Source organism: Bubalus kerabau, chromosome 10 (assembly GCF_029407905.1).
Source record: "Bubalus kerabau isolate K-KA32 ecotype Philippines breed swamp buffalo chromosome 10, PCC_UOA_SB_1v2, whole genome shotgun sequence".
Taxonomy (NCBI): domain Eukaryota; kingdom Metazoa; phylum Chordata; class Mammalia; order Artiodactyla; family Bovidae; genus Bubalus; species Bubalus kerabau.
Window position 1 is genome coordinate 107,930,183 of NC_073633.1, and position 13,175 is coordinate 107,943,357.

Consider the following 13,175-nt stretch of genomic DNA (forward strand, 5'->3'; position numbering starts at 1 on the left):
CCAGTTGAAATTCATAATTTTATCTGTTTGTGCCTTTACCTTTTGTCTTGCTGGTTGCATTCTGTCTTTTTTATTAGTTTCTTCTGGTCTTGCTCTTTTTATGGTTTAGGCTTTTATTATTGTGTTGAAAGTATTGGGTTGGCTAAGAAGTTAGTTCGAGTTTTTCATAACATCTTACAGAAAAACCCAAACGAACTTTTTGGATAACTCAGTACTGTTTGATGACTCATCTGCTGCAACTGCTTAAAATTTCTTTTTAAAAATTCATCTTTCTAATTTCTGTTTTTTAATTAGCTTTATCAATATTTTTGTCCTCTATTAAAGATTCAGGTATTTTAGGGACTTTGACTGTGAGCTATTTTCATGCCTGCTCTTTGTCCTCTCCTATCCACTCTCCTGCTGACTGAATGCTTTATCCATGTAGATGTATGTTTTCAGCTTCTAAACATCTTTGAGAATCAACTCAAGATAGTATAGTCTAAAAGAATGACTTTCTAATTTAGTTTTCAGTGTGGACAACAGATCAAGGAGTTAAGAGCTCAGCATGAAGAAAATATTAAAAAGTTAGCAGACCAGTTTTTGCAGGAACAAAAGGTAAATTTTAAAAATACTTAAAATATGTTCTTGTTATAAATCTTATAATTTAGAAGTTAAATTTTGTATTTTTGTCATAAAACATGATATTTTTAAGTATTTTAGCCTATGTAATTCTAAAAATGACTTCAGTGGCTTTAGTACTGAGTAAATTAAACATTTGCAAAAATATAACCTCAGCTCTTAAAACTAATTTTGAGCTAAATAACTTTTGCCTGACTTTTAAAAGTAATTTTTGCTGTTCATTTTTCAGTTTGTAAGTGGATAATCATGTTATTGAAAAATCAGTTACTTCGTATTTTACGCTTTTGAGAAATAGGAAAAAAAATTGAGAAACTTTTACTTATCAATCTTTGTTGTTTCTAATTCCTTTCTTAAAATACAGAAATGAAATACTAGCCACTATTTTCATATTTTGGGGGTGGCAGATTCTTTTAAGTCATACAGTTCCAGTAGATAAATATTATGGAAGTCCTGCTAGAAATAGAAGGAATTTGAAATTTACAAGTCATGAGGACATTCATTTTTCACACCCTGTAGTCTAGTCTGACTAGCTATAGTTTGTATACAGTCTTGTGATTTAGAGTAAAGAGAGATTGAATAGTGAAAAGTATTTTTCTTGGCCTCTGGTAGTCTCTCACCTAAAGGACTAGAAGCTCAGGAAACCAGGTTTTCGTGCTCTGTTTTTTCACCATTTTGCAACATGATATTGAGGGCATCTTTCTTTTACCCATAAAGTGAAACAGCTGCTGTCTGTCTTCAGCCTTCCTTGCAGAGACATGGGGTAGGTTACGGGGAGATGGCAGGCACAAGTGAGCTGCCTTAGTGGGGCTGAGGCCCCGGGGCAGCCAGCAGACACTGCCGGGACCCTGCGTGCGCAGAGGGGCATAGCAGTGGTTTGGCCAAAAGTTTGTTCGCTTTTTCTGTAAGATCTTAACAGAAAAACCTGAGCAAGCTTTTTGACCAACCCTATAGAGCACAAATGGAGAAGGCAATGGCACCCCACTCCAGTACTCTTGCCCGGAAAATCCCATGGACAGAGGAGCCTGGTAGGCTGTAGTCCATGGGGTTGCTACGAGTCGGACACAACTGAGCGACTTCACTTTGACTTTTCACTTTCATGCATTGGAGAAGGAAATGGCAACCCACTCCAGTGTTCTTGCCTAGAGAATCCCAGGGATGGGGGAGCCTGGTGGGCTGCCATCTATGGGGTCTCACAGAGTCGGACACAACTGAAGTGACTTAGCAGCAGGAGCAGCATAGAACACAAAAGGAAGAGGACCAGAGGCTTGCTGATGGAACTGTGGTATTATGAGCCCATCATATAAATAATGGGATAAGTTTGTTCTCTTCTCCCAAGAAGCACATATATCAGCTTTTTCCTTTCTCCTGGCAAGTGTAGTTCTCTCTTTCTGCTCTTCTATTTTAGCCTATTTTTATATTGTTAATTAACTAATATCCTGTCCCATTCTTTGCCCTTATGCTGCCCTAAATGGAACAAGGTGGAGAGAAATGGAGGTGCTTAACCTTAAGTTCTCTTAAGAGAACGTCTTTCTAGGATGACACACCAGCGCCTCGTTCTGCTCCTCATCCTCAGTTCCTACCCTTCACCTACCACGACTTGATTCTGTGAAATCTGAGTTGTTTTTCATAGGAACAAATCCATTATAAGCTATAAGAAACAAGCATAAAGTGTGTTCAGGGATTTTTTTTTAACCAAGTACATGCCTGTCTTAGAAATTACTCTAAGTAGGGGGTCAGCAAACTAACTGCGACCTCCTGCCTTTTTTTCCCGTACTGCCCATCAGCCAAAAAAAGTGGTTATTGCATTTTAAAAATGGTTAAAAAAATCAAAAGAATATTCTATGACATGGGAAAGCTGTAAGAAACTGAAATCTTAATGTCTAGAGATACAATTAATTAGAACACAGCCACAGCCATTTGTTTACCGCTTTCATGCTATCACAAAGGAGGATGAACTGTCACAGACCAGAGGAGACTTGGGTTTCCCAGGTGGCTCAGTGGCAGAGAATCCTCCTGCCAACACAGGACACATGGAAGATGCAGGTTCTGTCCCTGGGTTGGGAAGATCCCCTGGAGAAGGAAATGGCAGTCCACTCCAGTATACTTACTTGGGAAATCCCCTGGACAGAGGTGCCTGGCAGGTTACAGTCCCTGGGGTCGCAAAAAGTTGGACACGACTGAGCACAGAGGAGACTTAAGAAGACCTGAGTATTTAAATGTAATATAGTAAAAATGTAAGTAAATAAATTAATTAAATAAATGCAGTATAATATCCTGGATTGGATGCTGGAACAGAAAAAGGCCTTAATGGAAAAAGTAGTGAAATCTAAATAAAGGCTGGAGTTTAGTTAATAATGTACTAATGTTGTTTTCTTAGTTTTGCAAATGTATCATGCTAATGTGATGTTAACACTAAGGGAAATTGAGTGATTGGTAATTACTTTTCTATAAATTTAAATTATTTCAGAGTAAAAACTATATTTAAAAAAGAACTAGGTGGCCCCCTTACCAAATCAACAATATTGAATTTAGAAACCCATCCTATTTTATTAATTGTATTTATTATTGTCCATTCACAGAAAACTATTGCATTAATAATGAATCAAAGGACAATATCTTTGCTAACTGTTTTAAACGGAGAAGTATTTTGGACGAGTAGTTTGTTGACTTTTAAGTTTTGTTTCTTTGCTTTATCCATATCATAAAGCTGTGGAGTACTTACTATGGAAGTTGCCTTATAATGTGGCATTATAGCAAAAATGCACAGAGATGCAGGACGGCTTAGGTTGTGTACCTCACAGATTTTCTCACCTTTGGCCTTTATACCGATATGTTCAGAAATTTCAGTTTATCATTTCACACATCAGCAGTTAAGCTCTGAAAATTGGCTATAGCTTATCAAGTTCCCAAATCCTGTGGGAGTAAGAAAGATGGTTTGAATCCCTTTCCATTCTTCTCCAGCTTTCTAATCTTGAACAAACTATATAACTTCTTTAAGCCTCAGTTTTATTTTGGTTTCCTTAAAACTGTTCATTTATCTGTACTAGAGGACAGGCTTGAAAACAAGTTGCAAACTAGGAGACATGGCAGAAGTATTGCCTGGTACACTGGAATACCTACACTTGATGGTCAAAGTGCCTGTTCTTCTTTATTATGACAAATTCTTACCGTTTGGCTCCTGTGTTTCTGGAGTTCCTGTAGATCTTGTAGTACTGTTGTTTTTTATAATGTTACCAGTGATTACATTGCATAGCGTTTTAGAGTTGGCAAAGCATTTAATGCTAATATTATTATGCATTAAATATTAATATGGCAACCCAAGCATGTGTACTTGATTCCGTCCCTCTCCCAGTTTTCCGTGAGACAGCTCAACCAGTTAAGAGAAAACTGGGACCCACAGGATTGAATCAGGCTTAATCATAACCTGCACCCCACTCCAGTACTGTTGCCTGGAAAATCCCATGGACGGAGGAGCCTGATAGGCTGCAGTCCATGCGGTCGCGAAGAGTCGAACACGACTGACCACTTCACTTCAACTTTTCACTTTCATGCATTGGAGAAGGAAATGGCAACCCACTCCAGTGTTCTTGCCTGGAACACCCCAGGGACGGGGGAGCCTGGTGGGCTGCCATCTATGGGGTCACATAGAGTCGGAAACGACTGAAGCGACTTAGCAGCAGCAGCAGCAGCAGCAGCAATCATAAACTGAAGATTCAAGTTTCCCAGAAGGCGATATGGTCAGGTGAGGTAGGTTACAGGGAGCACTGGCTTGCGTACTGTTCTGCCATCCTTCCTGTGCTTGAGTGGCCGGTGCACCTGGGAAGACTTTGCCTGTTTTCCACCTTGCTGTTTCTGCTTGGAGAAGAACCTGACAGTGTCGACAGCCATCGATCCCACTTGAGGGGGTACCTGGGTGCCGGCCTCCTGCTGTCTGCTCTCCTGCTTGGTTAAAACATGCCGTACAGAACCCATGCTCCCCCCAGGCCTCTGCAGCCAGTGCTCAGCAAGACTGTCTTCTGACAGAGTCACTCCCTCAGCATAGCCAAAGGGCATTACCTCTGCCTAACATTTGAGGCCATTTGTTGTAATTAGAGACTTAAAAAAAAAAAAACTTATTCTTTGACTTCATGTTAGGTATAAAAACTGAACAAAAAAATAATATTATATCCCACATCTCTTAAGTGTTTGGAATTTGGACTCATGGTATGTATTTCAGAATATTTAGTTTATTTCAGAATATTTAGTAAAAAAAATGAACTATTTCATAATATTTAGTTAATATTAACTAAATATTAACATTTAGTTAATAAAATGAACTGTTTCAAAATATTAAGTATTTGGAATTTGGACCCATGGTATGTGTTTCAAAAAAAATGAACTGTTTCAGAATATTTAGTTAACACAACTAATATTTAGTTGTGTCAATAGTTTAACATTTTGAGCTGAAAAATACTTACTGTTAGCAAATCTTAATCTCACAGCAAGAGGCCCACAAGTTTGAATCAAAAGGTGGAAATGAATTGGATACGGACAATCATGCAGTGCCTAAAAACATTCCAGAAGTTGCTGAGAACGGGGCAGGCAAGAATGAAGAACCCTCAAGCCATCATATTCCACATGGGAAAGGTATTACTATTATTTTGTGTTAAGAGGGGATTGACTTCTTCTCACTTTGAAGTGAACATTTTCAGTCATAAGGAATATTGTTTGATTTTTCTTCCATTATGTTTAGGTATCTGTTTCAAATTTGGATCCTTTAACAGAGAAGAAAAAAATAAAAAGTCTATAGAGTTAGAGCTATGTCCATAGAAAGATTTATAGATACTCATTCGATGTGGCCCGTTGCTTTACAAACTGATTGTTACATTCCTTCATTGTATGTAAGGAAAAATACAGAATTTGTTTTTGTTACTTGAGCAGAACAAATCAAACGAGGTGGTGATGCAGGCATGCCTGGAATAGAAGAGAATGACCTTGCAAAAGCTGAAGATGTTCCTGTTGGTAAGTAAAAGTTACTAGATTTTAACTGAAGCAATCATCTTATTTTTCATGTGACTGTTGTTTTTTTGAGTAACACCTGAGAAAAGTCATATATATCTTGGGGACCACTATTTTCAGTTAACTACCTACCTATTAATTCCCGGAATATAATTGTTTTGGATATAATTTTTATGGAAAATTTTGCTAAAGTGTATAAAATACTTGTTTTTGCCTGAAGAGTCAAACATATTTGAACTTTTTCTTGATGACTCAAGAGTTATTGCTCATGACAGTTATGCTATATGTTCAAGCTACTTACGCTTACTTATGCTTACTAAAAGTATATGTTACTTACGCTTACTAAAAGTATATGTTACTTACGCTTACTAAAGTATATGTTACTTATGCTTACTAAAAGTATATGTTACTTATGCTTACTAAAAGTATATGTTACTTATGCTTACTAAAAGTATATGTTACTTATGCTTACTAAAAGTATATGTTACTTACGCTTACTAAAAGTATATGTTACTTATGCTTACTAAAAGTATATGTTACTTACGCTTACTAAAAGTATATGTGGTTTCTTTCCTTCAGGCTAAATGTTCCTAGATTGTGGTGTTGTTGGTATGCTTTAATATGGCAGAAGAATACCCTTAAATAGGTTTTTAGGACTTGGCATGTCTTTTCAGTTAATCACCCTACAATTTAAGTAGCTTATTCACTTTTTTTTCCTTCTCTTATGGCCACTTCTGTTCAGTGTATGTCTCTTCATTAATATGTCTGCTTCTTTCTTTCTGTTTGGTCTGTATAACTGCTGCTGTCCTAATCCCATGCAATTTTTTTCACGTCTCTCTGTTTTTCTTACCATTTCTATGTTTGTTTCTTAGCTATCATAGATACCCTTCCATGCTGACTCCAGTTTATTATGAAAAATAGGAAGTAACAGCATATCTTTGGTTCTTCTTCGCTGTTTTCATTCCTTTTCAATCTCCGTGATTATTTCTGTAGTTATAGCTCATTGTTTGTGGCTGAAATTGCTGAGTGTCTGAGGTCCAAATGAATGAATGAATATCAACAACACTGCAATCTAGGAACATTTAGCTTGAAAGAAATAAACCACTTATACTTTTAATAAACATAAGTAGCTTGAGCACAGCATGACTATCATGATCAATAACTCTGAGTCATCAAGAAAAAGTTCAAATATGTTTGACTCTTAAGGCAAAAGCAGTTAGTCCTTTCCTTTGCATAGTTTCGCCATCTTCTCAAATTCTTTCATATCTGTATTCTTTTGAGTTGCCAGTTCACAGTGTATTCCCTCCAAGTAAAGTTCAGGGCAAGAGCAAGAACACGAGTTTATAAATAAGGAGTAGGGTGAGCGTGTTTTTGGTCGGGCCATGAAGCGATCCAGTGATCCCTAAAGTTGGTTCTCGACCCGCAGTGCCAGCCTTACCCAGGAACTCATTTAACAGAAATACACATTCTTAGGTCCCATTCCAGACGGCAGCATAAGAAATTCTTGGAATGCAGCCGAACAGTCTGCATTTTAACAAGCTCTCCAGGTGGTTTTGGTCTTTGCCAATGTTTTAGAACCACTGGCTTAGATGTTAAAGAAATATTGAGGGCAAGGACCATGTATTCTTCTGAATTTTTGCAGTACTTACCCTAGTCCTAGATTCACTGAGGTTTAGGTTGATTAATCTCTTTATATTTTGCTTACTTTTTAAAAATTAAATGAAAGGTTCTTTAAATTCTATAGTGCTTTATAATTTTCAAAAGTTTCACACCCATGATTGCATATAATCCCATAAAATAGCTATCTTTTCCCACCTACCCTTGTATGCCCCCCTTTCTTCTCTCTCCCCACTGGTGACCACTAGAGTGTTCTCTGTATCTATGAGTCTGCTTCTCTGCTTCTTTTTTGTTTTAGTCACTAGTTTGTTGTAATTTTTATATTCCACATGTAAGTGATATCATCCAATATTTATCTTTCTCTGTCTGACTTCATTTAGCATAATGCCCTCCAAGTCCATACATGTTGCTGCAAATGACAAAAGTTCATTCTTTTTCACGGCTAAGTAGTATTCCTGTGTGTGTGTGTGTGTGTGTGTGTGCGCGCGTGTGCGCGCGCACGTGCACCACATCTTCTCTATCTATCATCTGGTTTTGGACATTAGGTTGCTTCCGCATCTTGGCGCTTGTGAATAATGCCTCTGTGAACACTAGGGTGCCTGTCTCTTTTCACGTCAGCGCTTCTGCTGCTTGTGTGTCCGCCCTGGGGCGCTCTGCGGGGTCGCCAGGTGGCTCTGTTCTTGGTGTTGAGAAGCTGCCACTGTTTCCCGCGTGGCTGTGCCAGTTGATGTTCCCACCAAAGTGCACCAGTGGGTTAGTTTTTCTTTATCTTTGATTTTCTGTAATTTGAAAATGATATGCTGTGAAGTAGTCTTTTTGTTTGTTTGTTTGGGCATTTATCTTGCTCTGTGTTCTCTGAACTTCCTGGATCTGTAGTTTGGTGTTTGACATTAATTTGGCAGAAATTCTGTCATTATATGTCAGATATTTCTTCTGTGCTTTTCTCTCTTCTCCTTCTGGTATTCTCATTACACATACGTTACACTTTTTATAGTTGTCTTAGGTATTTGGTTCTGTTTTTTTCCAGTCTTTGTCCTGTTTGCTTTTCTGTTTTTGAGGATGCTATCAATAAATCCTTTAACTCAGAGCTTCTTTCCTCAGTTTTGTCCAGTCTACTAATAATCCCATCAGAGGCATTCTTCATCTCTGTTACAGTGTTTTTGATCTCTAGTATTTCTTTTTTATTCTTTCTAGGATTTCTATCTCTGTACTTTGATTGCCCATCTATTCTTGCATGCTGTCTACTTTATCTGATAGAGTTCTTAGCCTTGTAGTTGCAGTTCTTTTGCGTTCCCGGGCTGATAGCCCCGCCATTCCTGCCGTGTCTGTTCTGAAGCTCACTCTCTGTCCAGAGCATTCTGTGCCTTTCAGTGTGCCTTGTGGGTTTTCTTGATGCCTCAGCGTGACACACACGCCAGGGGTGCAGCCCTGCTGGTGAGCTGTGGGGAGGGGACGCACTCTCTAGTTCTGCGGTTGGCTTTCAGCCTTTCAGTGAGCCTGTGCCTCTGGATTCTGAACTTCACAAGTGCTTCTCAGTTTTTTCCTTCCCCTCTCAGGTGGGACAGGGTGGCTCGAGGGAGCTAGAGTTGGGTATTTTCCTTCGGTAGGTCACTTAGACTCTGATAATGCCCCAGCAAGTTAGGTGCTGTTTAACTGGTTTCTGCAAAGGGCAGACTTTATTAGGAACAGAATGCTTTGTTTCCTTTTGCCCTCCCCCAACCCTCAGGGGGTTTTCTCCGCTATTTACCTGGGAATCTACTTGAACTCCTGGAGTAAATTCCCTAACTTTGTGGGAGCCCCCTCTGTGACTGGGCCCCCTAGAGTTTTAACTCTGAGCTATCCATACTGAACCTCTGGCAATTAACCAGGTACAGTTCAGGTTTCCCTGCCCTGGCACTGGCTTCTGTGGCAGTTTCTGTTCATTAGTCTCTCCTGTAAGCCAAGACTCCCTGTATTTGCCTGTCTCTCTTATATGATGGTAACAATTTGCCCTGTGTCTTCCTCTTTCTTATGGACCCAGAAGAGCTGTTGATTTTTCAGCCTGTTTTAGCTGTTTCCTTGTTGTTAGGATAGAGTGGCAACTTCTAAGCTCCTTATATGCAGACCCAGGAACCAGAAGTCTTCTGGATTAATTTTGAATCTCTGGACTATTGGTGCTTTTACGGAAGTATTTTGAGTATAAAGACTGTTTTAATACAGTCACTGGTGAAAAGAAACTCTGAGCCGTACAGTCCGTCAGAGCAAACACAAAGGAAAGCCGTGCTGTGTCTTTGTGCCTTGAGCATGCAATATGCTCATGCCTTGCACATCCAAGGTCCCAATGAATGTGTATGGTTGAATTTCCAGAATATGCTTAGCGGCAGGGCAGTGATCTCTAGAGTCAAACTGCTGGCTTCAAACCCTTGGCTCTGTCTTTTCAAAGGCATGTGACCATTTATTTGCCCTTATCCTTATCAATGAGATAGGGTTGTAACAGTCTCAACCTCATGGGGTGGATGTGAGGCTTAAATGCAAAGCATCACAAGAGGCTTGGTAAAGAATCCCCCTGCCAAGCAGGAGACACAGGTTCGATCCCTTGATTGGGAAGATCCCCTGCATAAGGAAATGGCAATCCACTCCAGTATTTTTGCCTGGGAAATCCCATAGACGGAGGAGGCTGGCGGCTGCAGCCCATGGGGTTGCAGGGAGTCAGACACGACTGAGCAGCTAAACCACCACCACCAAGAGTAGTGCCTGGTGTGCAGCCTGTGCTGCATGTTATCAGTCCCAGCGGCCACTGTTATCGCCGTGATTGTTATATCATTAGAAACATATTTTTATCTCCTTGTCACTCCTTTTACTGAGTATTGTCTTTTCTCCCTGAAGTAATCTATGTAATAATTCTTTATACCAGTACAAGTTCTGGTGTGTATGTGGAGTCCCTAATGACTACAGAGCAATAATCCCACAGAGCAAGTGGAGAAAAGAGCACATCCTTGTAAATTAAAACCGACTCTTAGGTGTTCGTGGCGGTTTTGTTCACGATAGCCGGGGCTGCACTGGAGCCTACAGCAGAGCACCGCTGAGCCGCCCTGAGATGCAGCGCTGCAGCGGCCCCGGGGAAATCGCGTGCGCCTGTGCTCAGCGTGAGTCCTGCTGCTCCAGCCTCTCAGCTTCCAGAGGCAGGGAGCCAGATCTTAATGGGCTTGGTTTGGTTTTCATGTTGGTTTGGAGCTAGTCACAAGATTTTACAGGAGTTTTGTAGTTTAGATTTAGAAACGTTTCAAACATACAGAAAAACATAGAGAATAATATAATGAATAGTCAAGTATCCACTGCCTCTAAAAATTAAAAAACAAAAAAATAATGTAACATCTTGCCACATTTGTTTCAGATATTTCTGTTATTGGTATTATTGTTAAAGGAAAAAGACATAACTGATAAATTGAAGCCTCCCTTTGTCCCCTCCAGATCCCAGTCCTGTCTCTTTTCCCCAGATACACTATGATATCTATTTCCCAGATATCTATTCTCCAGACACACTATATACATAGAAGATACACTATGCTGAGATTTGTCAGTTCAGTTCAGTTCAGTTCAGTCGCTCAGTCGTGTTCGACTCTTTGCGACCCCATGAATCGCAGCACGCTAGGCCTCCCTGTCCATCACCAACTCCTGGAGTTCACTCAGACTCACGTCCATCAAGTCAGTGATGCCATCCAGCCATCTCATCCTCTGTCGTCCCCTTCTCCTCCTGCCCCCAATCCCTTCCAGCATCAGAGTCTTTTCAAATGAGTCAACTCTTTGCATGAGGTGGCCAAAGTCCTGGAGTTTCAGCTTTAGCATCATTCCTTCCAAAGAAATCTCAGGGCTGATCTCCTTCAGAATGGACTGGTTGGATCTCCTTGCAGTCCAAGGGACTCTCAAGAGTCTTCTCCAACACCACAGTTCAGAAGCATCATTCTGTGGCGCTCAGCTTTCTTCACAGTCCAGCTCTCACATCCATACATGACCACTGGAAAAACCATAGCCTTGACTAGACTTTAGGTAGAGCTACTCTATTTAAAAAATAAGTGATTTTCTAGAACAGAAGACTCCTACCTTGGCCATACACTGGAATCATGGTAAGGTAAAAAAAAAAGTAATGACCGACGTCTGAGTCCCACTCCAGAGACGTTTATTGTGATTTGATGTGAGATGCAGCTTCATAAGTGACTGTATTGTGTAGCCAACCTAGAAGACTGCTGGTGGTCAGAGGATTCTCTAGATCTGCACTGCCCAATACACTAGCCGCTGATCACATGTACCTGTTTAAATTCAGTAAACTGAGTAACGGGCTTCCCTGGTGGCTCAGGGGTTAAAGTGTCTGCCCACAATGCGGGAGACCTGGGTTCGATCCCTGGGTTGGGAAGAGCTGCTGGAGAAGATAGCAGAAATGGCAACCCACTCCAAGATTCTTGCCTGGAGAATCCCACGGACAGAGAAGCCTGGTGGGCTACAGTCCATGGGGTCGCAAAGAGTCGGACACGACTGAATGTGTTTTAGTTTACTTAAACTGAGTGAAACTATACTTTCACTTCCTCGGTCATACTGGCCACGTGTCAAGTAGTTAACAGTCGCCATGGCTCCTGGCTATTGTATCAGCGTGGGTATGGGACATTTCCATCACTGCAGAAAATCCTATTGGTTAGTGCTGATCGAAACTGGTAATTGGGTTTGTTTCTGTGGAAGACGGAGGGCAGCGATAGAAAGGTGTCTTTCCCTTACATAACCTTTTTACAAAACGTTTTGAATGTTGGTTTCAAAATTTCATAAGGTAATTTTATAAAATATCTATTTAAAAAATAAATATTTTTAGAATATTAAAAAGAGAGCATGAAAAAAAAAAGAGATCATTACAGTGATATTTGAGAGGAGAAGAAGGGCAGGTAAATGTTGATTTTGTTATTTGAGGACATGGCCTTTCACTCTGAGCTGTGATCTCTACTTTGAAAGTAGGACTTGTAGCATCTCATTTGAATGTGTCTGATGCTCAGTGAAGACCCTGCACTGTGGCTGGCTCAGAGATCCGGTTGGCTCCAAGCACTCCGTGACCTCTGTTAGTTTTTGTTCAGCTCTCAACCATGCAGCAGGCACTGTGTGTTAGGTCCGATAGAGTCTCACAGTGTGTAGTCACGGCCCAGGCCTTGGTCAGAGACCCAAGGGGAGTATCCCTGCAGATTTCTGTCCCCATCTCACCACTCACCACTCCTTTCTCTGTAGTGTTTTTTCCTACAAATTCCAGCCACCTCAGCAACCCAGTTTGCCTCCTCTGCTTACTGAGACTGTTCACCTCATGTATATCCCTTCTTTCAAGGATTGGTTTTATGCTGCTGGTTGTCCAGTGCCTGAAAACAGTAGGCTTGTCTATTTTGTCTATATTAAGAATTGTTCAGGATGTGAGAGAGGATAAGTCCAATATTAGTTATTATCTCATGGGTAGCAGTAGAAATTCATATTCAGTTCAGTTCAGTGGCTCAATCGTGTCTGACTCTTTGCGACCCCATGAACCGCAGCACACCAGACCTCCCTGTCCATCACCAACTTCCGGAGTCCACCCAAACCCACGTCCATTGAGTCAGTGATGGCATCCAACCATCTCATCCTCTGTCGTCCTCTTCTCCTCCTGCCCTCAATCTTTCCCAGCATCAGGGTCTTTTCCAATGAGTCAGATCTTTGCATCAGGTGGCCAAAGTATTGGAGTTCAGCTTCAACATCAGTCCTTCCAATGAACACCCAGGACTGATCTCCTTTAGGATGGGCTGGTTGGCTCTCCTTGCAGTCCAAGGGACTCTCAAGAGTCTTCTCCAACACCACAGTTCAAAAACATCAATTCTTCTGCACTCAGCTGTCTTTATAGTCCCAACTCTCACATCCATACATGACCATAGCCTTGACTAGATGGACCTTTGTTGACAAAGTGA

General features: G+C 40.7%; 1 protein-coding gene across 3 annotated transcripts in view; it reads left to right on the top strand.

Annotated features, from left to right (window-relative positions):
* Window positions 1–13,175, top strand: part of GOLM2 (golgi membrane protein 2) — an 86,064-nt gene that overhangs the window by 39,515 nt on the left and 33,374 nt on the right. For all 3 annotated transcript variants that reach the window (XM_055538936.1, XM_055538938.1, XM_055538939.1), the window contains exons 4-6: window positions 504–594; window positions 5,100–5,244; window positions 5,539–5,619. In XM_055538936.1, the coding sequence (XP_055394911.1) occupies window positions 504–594; window positions 5,100–5,244; window positions 5,539–5,619 (317 nt within the window). The remainder of the gene's footprint in view (window positions 1–503; window positions 595–5,099; window positions 5,245–5,538; window positions 5,620–13,175) is intronic.